This window comes from Lygodium microphyllum, chromosome 13 (genome assembly GCF_053477565.2).
Source record: "Lygodium microphyllum isolate KBCC chromosome 13, Lygodium_microphyllum_v1.1.10, whole genome shotgun sequence".
Taxonomy (NCBI): Eukaryota; Viridiplantae; Streptophyta; class Polypodiopsida; order Schizaeales; family Lygodiaceae; genus Lygodium; species Lygodium microphyllum.
In genome coordinates, this window is record NC_141147.1 from 121,216,468 (window position 1) to 121,238,301 (window position 21,834).

Sequence of the window (21,834 nt, forward strand, 5' to 3'; positions counted from 1 at the left end):
AAATAGGTGTTTGACTCTAAGTGCTAGGGTTTTGGCAAGCACCTTGTAAGAGAAATTCACCATGGTGAGGGATCTCCAGTTATAGAGTCATTGGTACAATCCTGCGACTTTGGAACTAATGCAATCACCCCTTGGTTCATGATTGGAGGCATCTGGCCCGTTTCCGCCTTTTTAAAGAAACAAAGGGGCCATAAGGTTGAAATTCTAAGCTTTTTAACTCATAATTACTTCTGCTGCGTATGTAATTTGTTATAGTGTTCAATAAGTGATCGACCCGAGAAAAATAAAAGCCCTTGTTCTTAATTCTTTAGTTTGACGACACCTACATTCCCGGCACCCTTGTTCCTATTCTTTGAACCTCTAGTATTTACTGCACGTTACCTAGAGAATAATATCTGCATTTGCATTGTTTCTACGGCTACGGCTATGGCTATGGCTATGGCATCATCCTCTCTAGTAACGCCTGTTGCTCTTCTGAGTGTTTCATCATCATCGTCATCCCTCTTCCCTTCATCATCTTTGCAGTCGCTTCCTCCGTGCAAGGCGAGGCCTATCTTCCTTTCCAGCTCTCGCAGGTGGGCCCCACCTCTTGCCTCGGCTGCAGGCCGCAGTCATCATGACACCACTAGGGAGTTTGCCATCAAGGATTTTGCTGCCCGTCGCGCATTCAAGGTTAGGAGCTATTAATTCACCTACTCACACGCACTTGCTCTCTGTCTGTGTGTCTGTCTCTCTGCATTTCATGTTCCAGCATTGCACAGATGGAACTTTTCCAGCTTACCTTCGGATCATCGGCAAGCTGGTTTTTATATTGTCTATCTGACCTCCAAGGCTCTTAACGTACTTGGCGATCTTTGTACACTCCTGTTTCTAGGTCATTGCTGGTCTTCAAAACTTTGATGAAGGAAGAGTTGCTTCAGTAGTCATTGCTGCAGAAAAGGTAAAACACAAACCCAACCATTTCTTTCATTCCTTTTCTTTAAATCTCGTGTCACTGATAGCCCCATTCTGTGCTGCATTCTCCTTGGTTTATCAAGGTCTGCTCCATCGCATACATTCTCTCTTTGCCTTTAACGGACGGGGGTTTTCCAAATCAATTTAAAATTCCAGGAATATGGTATTACATGATATATAACAAGGTGGCAAACTAGCTTACACAGGAAGTTAAAGCGAAGACAATCCACACTGCCCTTTTGACACGTTGCTGTGCCCCTAGCACCTTGGAGGTCAGCTATTGTTAGCTAAATGCTTCTTTGAGCTTGTAAGGACTTCTATTGTCCTTGCAAGAATACGTGCAAAATTCAGATGGACGGGTTGTATGGTTTGATATGTTTCAACCACTCCAACTAGGATGTGCTCTATTCTCCTTTTTCCCTATCAAGATTTGTCATCACATTCATTCTCTTTTCTCCTTGCAGAAAAAGGGGTTTCTAAATTCATTTTGTAACTCTACGAGCAATGGTGGTATTGTACGATGTACAGTTGTCAGTAATGGGAGTATTACACACAAAATGCGGATGGATAGGTTGTATGGCACGATATTGCTCTGATTGTTCCAACTAGGATGCAAGCTACTCTTATTTATAATCAGGGCTGTAAAGTAAGATGACATGTTGCATTACTAGACTTTGAATAACTTTATGGGGACTGGGCAGCTGGTTTAGAAACATCTTGAGAAGACTGAAACGATGTGTTAGGATAATGGTGGGATTGATAACGGCTTAATGCTTTCTACGGTTCTAGAAGATAGCTTTTGCCGTTTTGAGATTTGTGAATCACAAAGATTCCCACCTCCTCAAGAAGTGGGAACTCCCCATGACTCGCAACCCTTGTATACGATCATGGCCTAGAACGGTAAAAATCTTGCAGTAGAAGCTGATGTGGCATAGAAGGTTTGGCCTATTGATGCGGAACTTCTTGCTGGATTAGAAGGGCACTATGTTGCTATTGCAGAAGGGTATGGAATTTGTCACCTTTGGTGGGAATAGGAGTGTGAGGAAAGGGGAAGAAGGGTAATGAGGTAGGACAATTGGGAAGGGAAAGGAAGAATCTAGTAGGTGGGAAGGGGTGCTGATTGAGGTTGCTGAGAAGACATGAATGTGGGAAGGGGGAGGACGAGGGTTGGGGGACTGGAGGCAGAGGATGGTGATACTCATGGTGAGGAGGGGGCTGTAATTGCAGGGTGTGCATTGGCTGGATGTTGTTAGCAGTCATGTTTGTCATGTGCTGCCATCTCTTACTTGTGAGCCGCATTCCGAGTTAGATGGGGACATTAGGAGCTTTGACATGTTTGTCACGTGCTTTGACAGAGGAGGCAGCTCTATTCAGAGTGTGCTTTTCTTTTCTTGGTCAAGTTATCTGTCAGCCTCTGCAGCCCCCTGCAAGATGTGATTTACTGTGTCTATCCCTGTTGGCATTTTTCCCCAGCCATGTTAGCATTTTTGGCATTTATTGCTGCCGGTCTGCTAGATTTAGCTGGCTGATCGCCAGATTTAGTGGCTTAGCTTGCCAGTGGCCAGTTTAGGGGCCTTTCAGCTATATATAGCTGGTCCCGCTTTGGGGGGCAGATCATTCATTCTTCTTCCTCTTTTGTGGCACATGCTCACATGGTATCAGAGCCTAAGTGAGGACACAAAAGTTTCCTTTAGAGAAGGCCACCCTACTGCTGAAAACACAAATTTTGAGCTGGCTGCTTGTTGCAGGAAACACAGATTTTTGCATTTTATAGTTGCTTGGGACAAAGGTGGGACATCTACTAATGTAGGTGCAGTTGCTTATTCTCTCCATTCGGGCCCTTATACAGCCAAACACGATAGACTTAGTGTGTTTGCAGGTTTAGAGAAATGGATCATCACCGGTTCTAAGGCTTCGATGACTCAGATGAGGAGTCTATTCATACTCCCTCCGATTGGCGGTGTGATCATCGTGAAGATAGAAGGTCAGAGCCCCGTTCTGAATAGGAACTGTGTCTTTCTTGGTCACACGGATCAGAGCAGCCATTTCCTCCCTCCTTCTTCATGTCTCCGATCAGGCCCGTCCTTTTGGCCCTAGGATGCTTATGATGGCACCATCAGTGCAGGAGCTTGGTTCTTCAGTCTTTACCTATAGAAGACTGGCTGGATGGATCAACTTATTTACTTTGGCCTTGCAAGGTGGAGTATATTCTTGACGCTTTCGATCTTTGGGGGTTTGTTACACTCCCTATTCCTTGTCCTATGGAGGATCTCCAAGTGCGATTGATGATAGATCGTGCAGTCCCATGGGATCAGATTAACTGTAGAGCCCCATCCTTCTTCTTCTTGAGCCTATAGGATTTTGTTCTAGTGCTTGTATAGAGGTTGTGGATAGTGGCAGAAGTGTGGGAAAAACTTGCTTCTTTGTATCATTAGAAGACATTTACCCATAGGATATCACCTCGGAGAAGACACTTTGGATGCTCAAGCTTGATGACCCTCCTTCCTTGAAGGATCACATCAACAACTTGGAAGATATGAGGGATGAGCTTGCACCCCTTGGCAGGATGATATCTTCAAAGGATACAGCAATGATGCTCACTTTGTCATTATTGCCAACCTGTTCCTCAAGCTCCGTTTTAGAAGCCCTACATGTTCTATACTTGGGCTTTCCACTCCTTTCTGTTCATGATCTTAGTTGACCTAGTATTTGGGTTGTCTTCACTGAGCAGGCTGTTTGTATTGAGGGTTCTATTACATCAATGGACTTTATTAGCATTGATACTTTTCTTGTCAACCTTGGATCTGCATCTTCTTCGACCTTCAGCCACATCTAGGACCTGGGAGGGTATGTTAGCAGTCATGTTTGTCATGAACTGTCATCTCTTACTTGTGAACTTTTGAGTCAGATGGGGACATTGGGAGCTTTGACATGTTGGTCATGTGCTGTGATGGAGGAGGCAGCTCTGTTTAGAGCATGCATTTCTTTCCTTAGTCAGATTAGTGTGGATTTCTGGGTTTTGCCAAGCACCTGTCAGTCTCCACAGCCCCTATGGGATGCGATATACAGTGTTTGCCCTTGTCGGCATTTTCCCCCAGCCATGTCAACATTTTCAGCATTTATTACTGCTGATTGGCCAGATTTAACTGACCGATTGCCACATTTAGTGGCCAAGCTTGCTGGTCGGCCAGTTTAAGGGCCTTTCAACTATATATAGCTGGCCCCTCCTTGGGGCAGATCATACATTCTTCTTCCTCCTTTGCACGTGCACTCTCACAGATGTAGCCCGTCTAGATGTCCTTGCTCTTAGGTGGGGCCAGTGGGGTAGTACCTTGACCCTACCATGTCCATGCTGCACTCTAGTAAAGCCACCATTGCTTGCTGTTGTTAATGCAAAGCAAAATTAAGTGTTAATGAACCACAATTAATTGTCAATGCATGTGAGGATTTTGGTTGTTCCCTAGAAGCTAGGGAAAGGGTACAGGAGGAGATGGTGCACAGCTGGAGAGCAGGGATGTGATATGCAGTACAGAAGTAAGAAAGGAACACAGAGAGAGAGAGAAAAAAAAATTGAATGCTCAAGTTGGCATGACCCTTTATGGCAGAATCTTAGGGGCCTGTTTTTAAGCACATGGATATGACTTTTCCATGAAAATACAACTGGCTATTTTGGGCCAGATGTATAGATCCCTGAAAATTATTTGCAGTCTTTGTGAATGGAAGTCCATAAATATGAAGGCTAGTTATGCCTTACGTTTTGCATTAAGATCTAGTCCATTTTTGATACTGGATGGTCTTACCTGAGTTCCATCCTGCCACAATGGTAGTTTCGAGGAAGAAAGAGTTTGGCTTGTTAAAAACTTTTATCGTTTGTGATAATAAATTTTCCAGCCTTGAGCTCTTACAGCAGTAGACATGGGAGAGTGAGAAGGGGTATCATCAAAAGGTAGAATCTAGATTATTGTTAGGGTTTGGAAGTTTTGTACTTGTATTTTGAAGATGAGAACATTATTTCAAGGGTGAGAAAATTTTCACATTGTCCACACTGTTAATAGGGTTGGATGCGCAGCAAGATGCCTAAATGAGAGTCAAGAGGGCCTTGGACATGAACAGTCTGAGTAGGATGACAAAAGCAGGTGTTGGCTTGTCCTCATTGCGCTATAACACTTGGAGCAGAGAAGTACTCGAGTGATGCAACTAGATTAGCAAAGTGCTTGAATTGGGTAATGTGGACAGGCATACAAGAGAGATCACCTAGCAAAAGACATACATGGCCTGCAATATGCGGCATAATTCGCATGCATACCAAGGGACAGTAAAGCTCACAGGGAAAGGTGTACCATTGATAGTTTTTATTCAATAGTGTCTTTGGTGGAGTAGTTTTTATTCAATTGTGTTTGGTGGATTCAGCACTTGTTAGAAGTTCAATCGAAATCCTTCTCATACTGCTAACTATGCCAAGGTTTTTATGTGTGCTGTAATTTTGCACATGTGCAGTTTAATTTTGCTTGTGAATTTTTGTTTGACATAACAGCTAGCTGATGAATGTGCAGGGAGGAGCAACACATGTGGATATTGCTTGCAGTCCTGACCTTGTTAAGATGGCTCTGGGTTTGTCAAGTTTGCCTGTGAGAACTTTTGGCCTTCTGGGTTGTGCACATGACTTTTCTATATCATTTTTTTGGGGAACAATTTTGTTAGCCATGTAGCTTTATTGGTAATAAGTGAGGCAATGGTAAGTGTAAGAAAGCAGTCTCCTTGAAACACATGCCCACGCTGCATGTTTTACTTCTTTACACCAAGTAATGCTCTTAGTATTGATTTTGTGTGGCTCCATGTTGACATGAACAGGTCTGTGTTTCAGCTGTGGAGCCAGAAGCTTTGGCCCAGGCCGTAGATGCTGGAGCCCATATGGTAGTGCCTTGCTTGCTCATATTTATTTGTGTACATTTGCTTCAAAGAATATTTGTTGCTTCACTTTGGTCTTTTTCACAAAAAGAAGCTGTCCAAAATTATGCAGGTAGAAATTGGAAACTATGATTCATTTTATGGGAGCAACCGTGTATTTTCTGCAGAGGAGGTATTCTTTTCTCATGCTTCCAGATGAGATTAGGCAGATTAGACACCGACATGTATTTTCAATTTGTGGATTTTGAGGGCCATCAGATTGTGTATAATGAGTAACAAGTTTTCTTTTGTATTGCCTCACTATTCAGGCAATCGTTTTCTGAACTTCAGCCTTGTGGAAAAATGTTAAACTTTTTTGTCATCATTTTCATCAAAACACAGAACTATCTCCAGCTATTTTGGTGATTTTTTCCAGCTTTTTATAAGACTGGCCTTTGAAGCCACAGCCTGGTGCAGACACTGTTTGCCCGACTTAGAGATTAACCATATGCATCAGTTGTCTATTCAAAACCTCAAAAGAGGCGCCTTCTTGATTAAGAAAAGCAGTATGTGTATTTATAGCTTAGCTCTTACTAACTTTCTCTGTGTCATGAAAACAACCAGCTGCCAGCATCCCTTTTGATTGCAATTAATAATGAATTGGTGTCTCAGTGCTAAGTTTTGTGCAGCCCATCATTTCTTTCTGTAATGCATCTGTCAGCCCAAAACAGTATGTGCATTTATAGCTTATCTCTTATTAACTTGCTCCATGTCATGAAAACAACCAGCTGCCAGCATATTGCCCTTGTGATTGTTAGTATCTACTAGCTGTGCTTAGTTTATTTCTTGCGTGTTTCTTTCCTTGTTAGAGCAATTAGTAATGAATTGGTGTCTCAGTGCTATGTTTTGTGCAGCCCATCATTTCTTTCTGCAATGCATCTGTCAGCCCTGCTAAGTGGTATGGAAGTCCACCATTCCCTCCCCATTTGTGTCGCTTTTGGCAGTTCAAAGGTAGATTTAGTTGCATCCTTCATTACAGGGATTGCTTATGTACATAGCAGGAAGTGATCATTGTTCATCTGCCAAGCAATGTGCTGTGAATCAAACTGCACAGTGACTGCCCTTCTGAGCTGGAGTCTCCTGTTTAAGTTATAGTTAATTCTTTTCTCAAATGGCTTGAGTAAATTTTAGGAGCATGCTTGAATTTCTCACGTAAAGGCAGGGCTTAATAACCTTTATGAATGTCTTGTTCCTCTCTCAGGTCTTGGATCTTGCAAGACAAACAAGAAAGTTGTTACCTGTAACAGTTCTCTCAGTAACTGTGCCACACACACTCACCCTTGATGAACAGGTAACATGATAATTTGTTATACGTTCTTAGAAATTCTTAACTTGCTCACTGGAAATTGTTTCTGTTGAGGAGCTGTATGTAAAATTTGCATCAATCACAAATGAAACCTGAAGGTACTGTTGGGGTTACAATCTTAGTCATTCTTAAAAGGTCTGCTCTGGTGTGTCATTAAAATTCCCTCTGGCACATAATCTTCCAATGAGGACTGTTGAGGCAGATGGTGCAAGCACAAAATTCATGTCTATAATCCTTTTGATGCGGGTACATGCAACGTATTTATAATGGATATTATAAATATTTGAAAGATTTTAGTTCAGCATGTATGAGGTGCATATACTCCTGAAGCATATACAACTAGCAGCAAAATTTTTATTCGGGCTGGGCACCTGAAGTGTCCTCCATATCTTATCCCTTTCTAATCCTTCCATTAAAATCTTGTCATCTATGTATTGTCAAGATTATGGGAGAGAAGGAAGTGTCAGAGTGCAGCGGTGCGGAAGCGTAGGACTGAGAGAGAGAGAACGCAGAGAGAGAAGGGAGAGAGAGAGACAGTGTACAATGAAGATCTGCTGTATAAAGAATGCTGAATACAAAGATATACACGGGCGCAGTGCGCTGGACTGCGTGTCTCCACCTCGACGATGCGACCTGCTGTCCACCTCGAAGTCTACTGCAGTCTGCACTGTCTGCTGTCTGAAATCTGTGAACAGAGACAGAAAACTGCACAGCACCGGTCTGTAATCTACGACAGAGAAGAGTGGACAGACTGCTGGAAACGTCGGCAATATATAGCCGAAAAACTGCCTGAAATGGGGCGCCAGAAATAGGGCGCAGCCTGGAATAAGTCGGCTGCAGGCAGTCGGACCAGCAGGCTGCTGCACAGTCGGAGTCCGACTGCACAGTCCGACTGTGCAGCAGCCTGCTGGTCCGACTGTGCAGGCCTGCCTGCCCACCAATCAGGCTATGATCTCTAACACCCCCTCTCAGAGCTTGGACAGGGCAGAAGCCTGAGGGATCTGGAATGTCGCCGAAGTAGAGCCTGAGGAAGCGCCTTCGTAAACAAATCCGCAAGATTGTCCTCCGTCTTGCAATACTCCACAGTGATGGTCTCATCCAGAAGCTTTTCTTGGATGAAATGGTACTGAATCTCAATGTGCTTCGTCCGGGCATGAAAAACAGGGTTCCTTGCCAAAGCAATGCAACTCTCATTGTCACATCGCAGTAATGTAGGATGAGTCTGGGGGCACCCAAGCTCCTCCAACAGTCTCCGAAGCCACACTACCTCGCATGTGGTGGAAGACGCGGCTCGATACTCCGCCTCAGTAGACGAAAGGGCTACCGTGGGCTGCTTCTTGCTACTCCATGAAATAACACCTGCACCCAAAGTAAAGCCGTAACCTGTTGTAGACCGCCTGTGGTCCACGTCACCGGCCCAATCCGAGTCGCTCCAACCTGCAAGTACAAGATCTGACCCATCTGTCCCTGCGGGGTAATGAATCTCCAAATCAGACGTCCCCCTGAGATACCGAAGTATCCTTTGAGCAACCTGCCAATGCACCGTCTTAGGTTCACTCATGAACCCTGCCAAGAGCCCAACAGCAAAACATAGATCAACCCTGGTGTTGAGAAGCCAAATCAAAGACCCTATCAACTGTCGATAGCGGGACGCATCCGCCAAAGGAGAAGCTGAATGGGAAGTGGCCTTCCAGTTCGGATCCATAGGAGTAGAGAGGGCCCGACAATCTTCCATCTCAAAAGACACCAAGAGCTCCTGTACATATCTCTGTTGGGAGAGAAAGATCCCCCTCTGAGACTGATAAATCTCATGGCCTAAAAAGAAATGGAGTAGCCCCAAATCCGTCATCTTGAACGTCCGATGTAAAGCTGACTTTGTCTCCTGGACCTGCTGTGCATCATCACCTGTGACAATCAAATCATCAACATATAATACAAACAGCACACAACCATCCTCGGAAGTGTAAACATATAGCTGCGGATCGGCCTTGGAGCGCCGATATCCCAACTGAGACTGGAGGAACGAATCAATCTTCTCGTTCCAAGCTCGCGGGGCCTGCTTGAGACCATAGAGGGCCTTCTTCAACCTGTAGACTTTCCCATCTGAAGAACCAAAGCCAGGAGGCTGCTCAACATAGATCTCCTCCTTCAAATCACCATTCAGGAATGCCGACTTCACATCCAACTGATAAACAGGCCATCTCCTATGGCCAGCCAAAGCAAGAACAACTCTAATGGTTGTCATACGAGCTGTGGGGGCAAAGGTGTCATGACAGTCAATCCCTGGGCGCTGGGCAAAACCCTTAGCAACAAGGCGAGCCTTGTGCTTATCCAAAGTACCATCACTGAGATATTTGGTCTTAAAGACCCACTTGACTCCAATCACCTTCTTCTTCGGGGGGCGTGGCACAAGTGACCAAGTGCTATTCCTCTCAATAGCCTTCAACTCAGCTTCCATAGCTTTCTTCCATGGGGCGGACTGTAAAGCCTCCTTCACGGAGGTGGGCTCTCGATCCTGCATAACACGGGACATTAAACAATAATTGGAGCAAATAAGCTCCGAAGAATGCGCCTGATGCCTTCGTCACCGCCGCGGACTATCCTGCGGTCCCCACTCCTTAGGAACCCCCTCGATCCCTGAATCACGGAGTGTGTCACGGGCCCAGCGAGGAGGAGGCCGAACCTCCCCTCGTCGTTCTCCATCAGTAGAAGACTCTGGAATGTCCACCGGGGGTAACTCCTCAGAAGGATCCGGTGGAACAGTAGACTCTGTGTCAGAAACAGAATCATAATCAAAAGGCACAGGCTCCAGTGGAACTGTAGAAGGAGCCAAACTCTCCCCTGGATCTCCAAGAACGGGGTGCTTCTCACCCGTTGAAGAAGCCGGAACCTCCACAAACCGCACATCACGGCTAGTATATACATCCCGCTTGACGGGATCATACAGTCGGTAGCCTTGGGACTGGGAGCTGTAGCCAACAAATACCTGTTTTCGGGAAGCCGCTTCAAATTTGTCACGGTGAGCCTTGGGAATGTGAACATAGGCATCACACCCAAAGACTCGAAAGTAAGAAACATCTGGCTTCGTCCCAAAATAAGCCTCAAATGGAGTTATCCCTTCCACGGCCGAAGTAGGGGATCGATTAAGAATGTGGACTGCAGTAGCCACAGCCTCGGCCCACAGAACCTGAGGGGTCTGTCGGTGCTCCATCATGGTGCGCGCCATCTCAATCACACTGCGGTTCTTCCGTTCTAGAATACCATTTTCTTGAGGAGTATTGGTATTGGCAAACTCCTGGTGAATTCCTCTATCTGCACAAAACCGAGCAAATTCATTAGACACAAATTCACCTCCCTTGTCGGATCGCAAGGTCTTCAACTTCCGGCCTGATCGGTTCTCCTCAAAGAGAAGCCAATCCTTGAAGTGCGAGAAAGCTTCTGACTTTAGTGCCAAAAAATAGGCCCATGTCATCCTGCTATAATCATCCACGATTAGCATGAAGTAGGAGCTCCCACGCAGGGACTCATTCCGCATAGGGCCACATAGATCCGTAGATACTAACTCCATCGGTGAAGTAGACCGCCGCGAAGCGGTGTGGGGAATGGCATCTCTATGCTGCTTCCTCCGTATGCAGGAGACACATGGCTGCTGGGTCACCACTATATCCGGCAACCCTCGAACAAGCTGTCCACGTGACGCCCTCCGAAGATAGTCATAGTTCAGGTGACCAAACCGAGCATGCCATAATTCAGACTGTGACTATGAGGTAAGAAGAAGAGTAGAGAGGGCAGTGGAAGACTTCAGTTTGTAAATGCCGTTCTCCTCATATCCAGATGATAGAACCTTCCTCGATTCACGATCAAGGACTCGCACAGTAGAACTGTCAAACTCCACCAAAAGACCAAGGGAGCAAATCTTATGAACTGAAAGGAGATGGTACCCTAATCCTGGTACCTGCAAAACCTCTGAGGTATGGGTGCCACCTCGTCCATCCGGAATAAGCTGCATCTTACCCTGACCTGCAATAGAAACTGAAGAGCTGTCTCCAATGAGAACCTGCCCACGCGAAGGTTGCAGCTGGGCAACACCATTTGAGAAAGGAGTCATGTGCCGTGAGGCACCACTATCAACAATCCACTCTCGAGCTTGGGGAGCCGTCATCGCAGCATCAGAAGCATTCGGTGAAGCGTCCTCAATGACAACTAAATGTAGAAATGCAGCTGATGAGGGTGCAGCCACTGTTCCAGAATCCTTGGTTTCCTTCTTCTTGGTGTCCTTCGAGTCTTTGTCAGGGCAATCCTTCTTCCAATGGCCAGTCTTTCCACAAATATGGCATGTGGAGTCTTTGTCCTTGTCCTTCTCCTTGTCCTTCTTGGACTTGTTATCCCCCTTCTTCTTCTTTTGGTCCTTCCCCTTCTTCTGAGAGGCTTGACCTGTCAACGCCTCCGACTTGGAAGTATTCTGTCCCTTTAACTGTTCCTCTTGGTCCAAGACCATAGGAACCAACTCTTCCCACCGAAGAGTAGACTCTCGCCCTGAAGCAATAAGGGCAGAGTAAAATGTACCGAATCGTGGCGGCAACTGGGACAAGAGTGTGATCGCCATGTCTTCGGAGGAAATCGGCTTCCCCGCATTCTGAACCTGCATTTGTAGCTGCCTTAGCTTGTTAATGTGTTCCCTTAGCGAAGAAGACTTATTGACGGACAAAGTCCGCATCTGGACCTCCAAAGAAACCCTCTTCATCAGGGTCATCCGATTGTACATTTGATCAAGCTCCAGCCATATCTCACGAGCCACCGTCAAGTGCTCGATGTGAGCGATCACGGCTGTAGTACATGATAGAAAGAGAAAGGATCGAATCCTGGCATTCAGTTTGTCCCAATGAGACTGGGCCCTGGCCAACTCCGCACGAGCATCGGAAGAGAGTTTGGACTCATCTCTTACCGAAGGCCGGTCAATCTCCTCCTGTACCAACTCTGCCAAATCATAGGACTCAAGGATGGCCAACATCATAACGCGCCATATGCGGTAGTTGTCGCCGTCGAGCTTCTGATCTGTAGGAAGAGCCGGTAAGACAGGCACCTTCCGGTCCATAATCGCCTGGAACTCCAAGTCCATCTCTGTAGACATCTTCACCTGCAATGCCTTCTCAAACGCAAAAGCAGCGCCCTCTGACTGGGTAAACTCAGCCTACTAAGGCTCTTCCGCGTCCCGAAGCTTCTTCACCTGCCGGAGGCGATGAAAAAGCAAAACCTGCACTTTTAGGTTGAAAACTCTAAACTTCCTCTGCGTCAAACAGCAGTAAACAGCAGCAAATCCACCACCTGTACTTCTTTCCTGTGCGCCCACACTCGTTTCAGCCTTGTTCCAAGGCGCAACCCTCCTGTCTGCCCTTAAATGCAAAAAACACAAATTTGTGTCGCGATGGAAACTCCACTTCAGGTTGATTCTGCGCTCAGTCAGCCCTCAAACACTGCTCTGATACCATGTCAGAGTGCAGCGGTGCGGAAGCGTAGGACTGAGAGAGAGAGAACGCAGAGAGAGAAGGGAGAGAAAGAGACAGTGTACAATGAAGATCTGCTGTATAAAGAATGCTGAATACAAAGATATACACGGGCGCAATGCGCTGGACTGCGTGTCTCCACCTCGACGATGCGACCTGCTGTCCACCTCGAAGTCTGCTGCAGTCTGCACTGTCTGCTGTCTGAAATCTGTGAACAGAGACAGAAAACTGCACAACACCGGTCTGTAATCTGCGACAGAGAAGAGTGGACAGACTGCTGGAAACGTCGGCAATATATAGCCGAAAAACTGCCTGAAATGGGGTGCCAGAAATAGGGCGCAGCCTGGAATAAGTCGGCTGCAGGCAGTCGGACTGCCACGTGGCAGTCCGACTGTGCAGGCCTGCCTGCCCACCAAACAGGCTATGATCTCTAACAGGAAGGAGTCTCACTTATAGCTTTCTTGCTTGCACAATGGGGGAATGCACACAAAGGTGGAGGCTGAAAACAGTTTTCCTCTTCTTAGTTGTGTAAGCAAAAAAGAACTCTAGTACATAGAAATAGAAGAACCCTATATATGGGTCTCAAACCAAACTCAACTAACTAAGGTGGCATACTAACTGAGCCACGAACTAGAGTAGATAAGGATAGCTATCATCTAGCTATTATTCATGGGCGGTGTACCAACCGCATCTGCTACTGACAAGTCGGTGATATAAATGCACAACGGTTACCCTGTCATATCACGAGTGGAGCTTGATATCCCAACACTCCCCCTTGAGCTTAATCCCAATTCCTGCACACCAAGCAGGTCTCTGAACTTGCGCAGCTTCTTTGCGCCCCCGCCCAATGCCTTCGTAAATATGTCAGCTACCTGATCCTCTGTGTTGACATAAACTAGATCAATAAGACCTAGTAAAACCCTCTCCCGCACATAGTGATAATGCACCTCAATGTGCTTTGTTCTAGCATGATAGATTGGGTTATTTGCCAAGTGTATACTACTCATGTTGTCACAATAAATGACAACTGGCCCATCTGTAGGCTAATGCATATCATAAAGTAGCTTATGCAACCAAGCTACCTCACATGCAGCCATTGCTGTGTCCTTGTACTCAGCCTCTGTGCTTGACAAGGCAACTGTAGGTTGTTTATTGCTGCTCCAAGTGACTGCAGCACTCCCAAAAGAGAACACATATCCACTGGTAGATCGTCTATCAGAAATACTACCAGCCCAATCAGCATCAGTGTATCCATGCAACTGTATCTGAATCCCAGTTTTATAAAATAGTCCATACTGCAATGTGGACTTCACATACCTGAGTATGCGTCTAGCCGCATCCAAATGCGGTTTCCTTGGAGCCTGCATAAACTGACTTACCAATCCAATAGCATAGCTCAAATTTGGCCTGGTAATAGTCATATAAATCAAACTTCCTACCATGCGTCTGTATATAGTAGGGTCTTCCAGAAGCTCACCTGCAACTGTGCTTAGCTTCACATTTTGCTCCAAAGAAGCTGAAATAGGCTTACAGCCTGTCATCCCATATTTGGACAGCATGTCCAATCCATACTGCCTCTGCAAGAGCCATATCCCACTTGGTGATCTAATCACCTCAATGCCTAAGAAATAACGTAGCTCTCTCAAATCCTTCATCTCAAACTTCTGCTTTAATAGCATTTTCACATGAAGGATATTTTCATTACTGTCACTTGTCATAATCAAATCATCAACATAAATGACAAGTAGCATAATACATTTCTCTGTTTTTCTCACATAAAGTGAAAAATTTGCCTTGGAAATCTGAAAGTCAATAGTGACAAGATACTGTCCTATCTTGTCAGACCATGCTCTAGGTGCTTGCTTCAAGCCATACAAGGCTTTCTTCAACTTGCAAACAAACTCAGGATGAACAACATGCATATAACCTGGTGGCTGCTCCATATAGACCTCTTCTTGCAAATCACTATGCAAGAAGGTATTCTTTACATCCATCTGATGTAAAGACCATCCCTTTGATGCAGCCATAGCAATGACTGCTCTTACGGTTGCCATCCTTGCAACCGGACTGAATGTTTCTTCATAATCAATGCCATATGTTTGTGCATATCCCTTGACTACTAATCTTACCTTGTATCTATTCACAGAGCCATCTGCATTGTGTTTCACCTTATAAACCCACTTACAACCAATTGCATGCTTATCTTTAGGCAAAGGTACAAATTTCCATGTAGCATTTGCTTCCAAGGCATTCATTTCTTTATCCATGGTTTTCTTCAATTTTTCTTTTCCCATGGCTTGCTCAAAAGAAGTGGGTTCTGGTTCCTGTATCACTTTGACCATATATGCAAAGTGAATGGCTGTAAATCCATCATATTTCAGCTTATCCATAGGATACCTAGCTCTGGTAGACCTGCGCAAAGTAGGTTCACTCCCAGGTGTTCTCAAAACATCCCTGGTCTTCCTTACTCCAGGTGTAACAATAGAAGGAATACCCAACTCATCATCAATGCTCTGTTCTGAGCCACTGGATTCACCATCCACATAAGAGTGACCTGCATTCACATCAAACATGGGCTGATCTACCTTCTATTTTTCTTTTCGTGATACCTGCATATCACTATCTGCATTGCTTTGAGAAGATTCTCCTGATCTCAATTTGCCTGTCCATGGCGAAGAATGTGAATCACTGCTAGAGGACGCTCCAGGTCCACTAATATCTTGTGATTGCTGCTGTGAATTCTGTGCAGCATTACCATTTTGTGCATCTACATTATCAATCACATTTATTGGTTTATACCAGCTACTCATCTCATAAAAAACAATATCTCTGCTCACTGTAAACTTACGAGTAGAAGGGTTATAGCATCTATACCCTTTTTGCTGCAGAGAGTAACCAATAAAGATGCACTTCTCAGCTTTTGGATCCAACTTGGATCTCAACTCATCTGGCACATGAATATAGGCAATGCAACAAAAAATTTTCAAATGAGAAATATCTGGTTTCCTACCAGTATACCTCTCCTCTGGAGTCATGCCGTGTATTGCTGCAGTGGGAGTCCTGTTCATTATGTAGACTGCTGTAGCAACTGCCTCAGCCCAGTAAAAATCAAGCAAGTCTTTTTCATTGAGCATGGTACGAGATACCTCTCCAATATGCATGTTTTTTCTTTCTGCAATTCCATTTTGTTGTGGGGTATGACTACATGAATATTGCTGCTTTATGCCATACTTCTGCAAGAACCTTGCAAACTCATTTGAGAGGTACTCTCCCGCTCTATTTGACCTTAGGTATTTTATTTGCAGGCCTGTTTCTTTTTCAACCATATCTTTAAGAGTTTTGAAATGCCCAAAAACTTCACTTTTCTTTTTCATAAAATACACCCAAACTTTTCTGTTATAGTCATCAATAAAAGTGATAAAATAATGACAGCCTCCAAGAGATGCAGCTTTAGTAGTCCACACATCAGAGTGGATTAATTTCAATGGCTTCTTACTCTCTTGAACATGCCTCGGAAATGGTTTCCTTGCCTGTTTTCCAAATTGACAGGCTTCATATACCTTATGCATTTCTGCAACCTTGAATTTAGGCAATCCTGCAATAATATTTTGGGCTTGCATTGATTTAAGTCGCTGCACATTAACATGACCAATGCGTTTATGCCAGATATCAATATCTGCAACTACACCGGTCCCATGTGTAAACATTGCTGCACTCAATTCAGACATGTCTGCATCCAACGTAAACATTCTGTCATTCTTCTTTCCTTTTGCTATCAAGCGACCTTTATTTTTTATATCCTCAACAAAGCATCCATGAGAATTAAATCTGACCTGCAAGCCCTGCTCAACCATTTGACCAACAGATTCCAGGTTCTTGGTGATATTCGGGATATGAAATACATCCGACAGGTATTTCTTTTTCCCATCCTGCATAGAGAAAGTAAATTTTCCAATCTGCACAATAGGATGTGCAGTATCATCACCAGTTTCCACAAATCCTGGTTTTTCCATTTTCCTTGCATCCTGCATCTATTTTGCATGACCTGTCATGTAGTTTGATGCACCTGAGTCAACATACCACACATCGTTTTTTTCTTCTACACTTGTCTACTAGAAGATGCATAATTCCCTTGTTGTAATTTTCCATTCATGATATCATTCTGTTTTTTATAGCAGTCTTTAGCCATATGACCCATTTTACCACAGTAGTAGCATTCAACATTGTTGTTTGCATTTTGGCCTCTTTGCCATCCACCACGACCTCTTTAGCTCCCCCTGTCTCTAGAGTTACCACGTCCTCCTCCATAGGACTGGTTTTCTTGAGTTTATTGCATATTCTGATTTCTACCACGGCCTCCAGATCGGCCTCCTCTACCTTTGCCTCTATCTCTTCCAGCATTTGAGTAAAAGACAGCTTTTTTTGAAGTTCCTCCTGAAGAAGATGCACCACCATTTCTCTGCTCCTCAGAAATTAGAAGAGCAATCAACTCCTCAAAATCAGGAAATCTTTCACAGACGGAAATGGATGTTCGGAACTGTGCATAATTCTTTTCTAGACCATTCACGGTCACAGAAACTAAATCATCATCTTCCACTGGCGACCCAATGAAAGCAAGTGCATTTGCAATCTTCTTCACCTTCATGTGGTAGTCATTGATGCTCATACTGTCTCTTTGCACATTGTACAACTCTTGCTTGAGCTGCATTTTCTTGGCTTGCGTATTTGTGCTATACATTTTTGACAAAGTATCCTATGCCTCCTTTGGCGTACTTGCATCTTGAATATGCACAATCATAGAGTCTGAAATGCTGATAGACAGCCAGTACATAACTTTCCTGGCTCTCTCATGCCATGCTTTAAATGCTTGCATTTGCTGTTGATTGGGAACATCAGGAAGAACTGGTTTTTTTTCATTTCCTGCAACGAATTTTCAATACCCTTTTCCCATAAGGAAATTCGTCATTCTAAACTTCCATGCTTGGAAGTTGTTCTTGTCAAGCTTTTCAGTGACAATCTGTGAAAGAGAATCAGACGCCATCACAGAACATTGTAAAAAATTTTGTCACTGCAAAGAACACAGCTTCAGTCTCACAAGGGCTAGTCTGGAAAACTGACGAAAGTGGTATTTGACCACACAGTCACTTCCTAGTGACGATTTTGCATCAACAGGCAACAAGGATGATTTTGTAACTCCAAATGTCTCTGCGCACAGGCATACAATGCAATTTCTACATTAACTTTTCACCGACTTGTAAAACAGTGGTCGCACAGCATAAAATAGGGCCTTTTCCTGAGTGCGTGCAGAAAACTTTCGCCTCCAAAATAGGCCTCGAAATGGCCTCAAATAAAAAAAACAGGGTCACCTAGGGCTAAAGCCCTTTCCCGCAGCATATACTGCCCTCTTGCTTCACCGCGAAGGGCGTCTCAAACCCGAGACAATGCACTCTTGCACTTTCCGGCTGTGCTACCTGCAGAGACTTGCTCCCAAAACAGGAAAATGAAAGCAATACTGGTCCTCTTACCAGAACACCGTGAGCTTGGTTTGCTTTCTTGAGCTCCTTATCACGAACAAGGCTCTGATACCATGTCAAGATTATGGGAGAGAAGGAAGGAGTCTCACTTGTAGCTTTCTTGCTTGCACAATGGGGGAATGCACACAAAGGTGGAGGCTGAAAACAGTTTTCCTCTTCTTAGTTGTGTAAGCCAAAAAAAACTCTAGTACATAGAAATAGAAGAATCCTATATATGGGTCTCAAACCAAACTCAACTAACTAAGGTGGCATACTAACTGAGCCACGAACTAGAGTAGATAAGGATAGCTGTCGTCTAGCTATTATTCATGGGCGGTGTACCAACCGCATCTGCAACTGACAAGTCGGTGACATAAATGCACAACGGTCACCCTGGCATATCACGAGTGGAGCTCGATATCTCAACATGTATTGGCATACATATTACTCACATGTACTCTTTAGGTCCCCCTCAAGGGTTGACCACACAATTGAACAATGGAACCTGAGGCTCTTGCTCCGCAGTGTAGACAAGTTGGATTTAATTATGGGAGCTATTCTAAAAAAGGCTTTTGTGTCAACAATTGTAAGAGTTCTTTAAGTCATAATATTCTCTTCTGACAAAGGAGTTCCAAACTCTTATACTTTGGAGAAGTACTCTGTGGTGCTCCAAATGTTCACAAGTAGCTACTTTAAATTCACATTAACTTTTGTGGTTGTCTTCTGCTTTTAATCTTATGCCTTAAGTGGATTCTGACTGATGTGTTGGCTGTTCACAGGTGAGATTAGCTGAGATGCTTGAAAGAGAAGGCGTGGACATAATCCAAACTGAAGGTGGAACAAGCTCACAGCCCTCAAAGGCTGGAGTTCATGGTCTAATTGAGAAGGTATCATATCTGCAGATACCCAAGGAAGTGTTAAACATCTTGGCAGTATTTGCATCACTCTTTCATAGTCAAGCAGATGGTTATTGGCTCTATTGAATGTCTCCTTATGGCAGGCTGCACCGACTCTTGCCGCAACATACTCAATCTCAAAAGCAGTAGGAATTCCAGTCATGTGTGCTTCGGGATTAAGTGATGTGACAGCTCCTCTAGCTATTGCTGCAGGGGCTGCTGGGGTGGTAAGCTTTGTTATTCCACTGTTATGTATGGGGTTATTGTGTTCACTCTGATAAGGTGTTTAATGTAAATATGATGTAATTTCTGCACATTGTTAAGCTCAATTCTAGTTTCAAGTATCAAATTAGCAGTTCCTTCAAGGTTGCAAGTACAGCCTTGGTGTACAAAATCAAGCTCTGTCAGTCATATGGAATTGAGAAAATAGAAACACAAATGAGAAGAAAAATCCCTGCAAGTACGAAATTCTGTCATATGAATAACTGAGAGCTTGTAGAGGGTCATAGATGATTCCAAGGTGGCATTGTGTGTATGTAAGGAAGGTTATTTTTTACTGGTATTGAAGAACAAATGAGGATGCCACAGGAGATTTCTGCCTGTGATCCCATTTGTGGTCCTAAAGAGAGAATTGGATAATTGAATGCACCATCCTTCTCAAGGAATGAAGCTCCATGTCATCTCATGTTGTTGTGGCCGACGATGTAACGATAATTTAATCTACAATCCTTCTTAAGAAAGGAAGCTGCATGTCATCTGATATTGTTGAGGCTGAGGAAGTAAGGATATACAGTTAATGTACTTGTTTTTTTTGTGTGGATCTGATTGTTCACAGGGAGTTGGTTCTGCTGTAAATAAGCTGAATAATCAAGTTGCAATGATTGCGGCTGTCCGGAGTATTGCTGATGCTCTACACCTCCCAACACAAGTTTCTGCGAGGCCAGTGTTCCAAGTACCAGCACTATAGTGGGATGTGGACCAGCGTTTTGTCTACATTTGATGAAAGCCTATGGCATTTGACTGGTGCCATCTCCAATGAGGTTTTACTAGGTTTGCATCTTCATGGCATCTAATACTGTAGGTGCGTGTCTGATATTTTCAGTTTTCCTACAAAGGACTTTATTGGTACAGGCACAGCTGAAGTATTTTCAGTTGTCCTACAAAGGACTTTATTGGTACAGGCACAGCTGAAGGATGAGTACTCAGAAAGGGCAATGGTAGAATAAAGACTGTTGCTTGGTCTCAAATCAAACCGTACAGTTCAGTGAGAGTTGGTGGCTCAATGTTACTGCTTCCTCTCCCCCGTCTATACGATCAGTGCCTTTCTTTAGAAATACACCTCGTGCATATGTCAAACGAACCTTAATTCTATGCAGACAAATAATGTCCCCTTTGTACTTAACCATGTTACCACAAATGTATGTCTGAATATGAATGAATTTGCTAGTGTGTTTAGTTGAACAAATTTACAGTAGCGGGGATAGAAGCGGTGGTAGTAGGGGGTCAGCTCAGTCTTCCATGCATTCCGAGATTAAAAAAAGAGTGAACTCAATGAACTAAGTCTCTGAGGTATGGTATACAGCATGTGCTTGATTAGTGGGGGGTTGTCCAACAGCCACTCTCTCGCATAGGAGTTGGCTGAGTGATGGTGAAGGTGTCTGTCTGTCATACTCTTTATGGGTTGCGAGGCCAAGCAACCAGCCAAGAAGTTGATGCCAGATGATGAAGATGATGCCGATCATTTGTAATCCAAGGGGGGGTTCATTGGTAGCTTAACATTCCCTCTTATGCTTAGAACGGAAATCCAAGGGGAATGAGGGGCATGCCCTCTGCCGAACCTAAAAGGATCTTGCCCCAAAGAGACCGAGGAACTGGACAAATGTTTCTCTAATGGACTCTCTAGGTCCTACCATGATTGTAAAGGGGATATTTATTTTCTTCTAGGTCCCTTTCTTTTTTGGGCTCATACATAATCTATTGTAAGGAAACCTCAGTGCAAATCCACCTCTCAGGCTATTGGTGATGAGGAAATGTTGTGTGGCAAAAAATGGCGGTCCCAGGTTAGTGAGCAATGTGTTCCAGAATCTGTGTCCAGTGATTTAAAAGGAAAGCATGTTATAGGATGCTTGATTTGTCACTTGGAAGATTGCTGATTCGATTTTCACCCTTCCAAGGCCCCAAATCACTCAAAAACATTGCTGATACAAGGGAGAATGAAAAATGGGAATGCTAGTATAAAAAGGTTTTCAAGTGAACCATGCCCTTGTAAGGCAATTGTTACTTGCTCAAGTGGCCTTTTACAGAGATGTAAATGTAAAGGTAGAAGTGTATCAACAAAAACAAACCAATCTGTGAATGTAGAAGAGATGGAAGCATACCCTTTCACTACCATGTTGATGCAAAAGAAGAGAAGACAAGGCCATCTTACGATCATGTTGGTGCCAAAAGAGACGGTCTTGGGTTGTTTGTAAGGAGGTGAGAGCTAGGCGAAGAAGCTAGGAAGCATCTATGTTTCCAGCCTTCAAGGAAAAATTGTCTAAATGGTTGCAATGGCTTGTTTAAAGTACTCTCTTCTCTTAACTAAAGGAACTTTTTTTCTTTGCTTTTAAATTTCCCATTTTTTGTTTACAGTTACTCTACTATGATGGCATGTACTAATCAAGCAACTCAATGCTGTGCTTTTAGCAAACGATCCACAAAATCCCCACGATGAG

The 21,834-nt window shown here is 44.1% G+C and overlaps 1 protein-coding gene across 4 annotated transcripts; it reads left to right on the plus strand.

The window, feature by feature from the left end:
• Positions 1 to 310: 310 nt before the first annotated feature.
• Positions 311 to 20,585, plus strand: LOC148027137 (uncharacterized protein ycf23-like). 4 transcript variants are annotated; one of them, XR_015692939.1, is made up of 10 exons: positions 311 to 672; positions 875 to 940; positions 5,508 to 5,582; positions 5,806 to 5,868; positions 5,975 to 6,034; positions 7,103 to 7,192; positions 19,004 to 19,111; positions 19,225 to 19,347; positions 19,956 to 20,201; positions 20,236 to 20,585. XR_015692939.1 is itself a non-coding variant. In XM_087691677.1 (9 exons), exons 1-9 carry the CDS (start codon positions 427 to 429, stop codon positions 20,085 to 20,087), a joined length of 963 nt encoding a protein of 320 aa, XP_087547803.1. In that variant the 5' UTR covers positions 311 to 426; the 3' UTR covers positions 20,088 to 20,584. The 4 variants fall into 4 exon arrangements, 1 of the variants encoding a protein (XP_087547803.1); XR_015692940.1 differs by having other exon boundaries at positions 20,273 to 20,585; XR_015692938.1 differs by having other exon boundaries at positions 20,286 to 20,584.
• Positions 20,586 to 21,834: the final 1,249 nt, after the last annotated feature.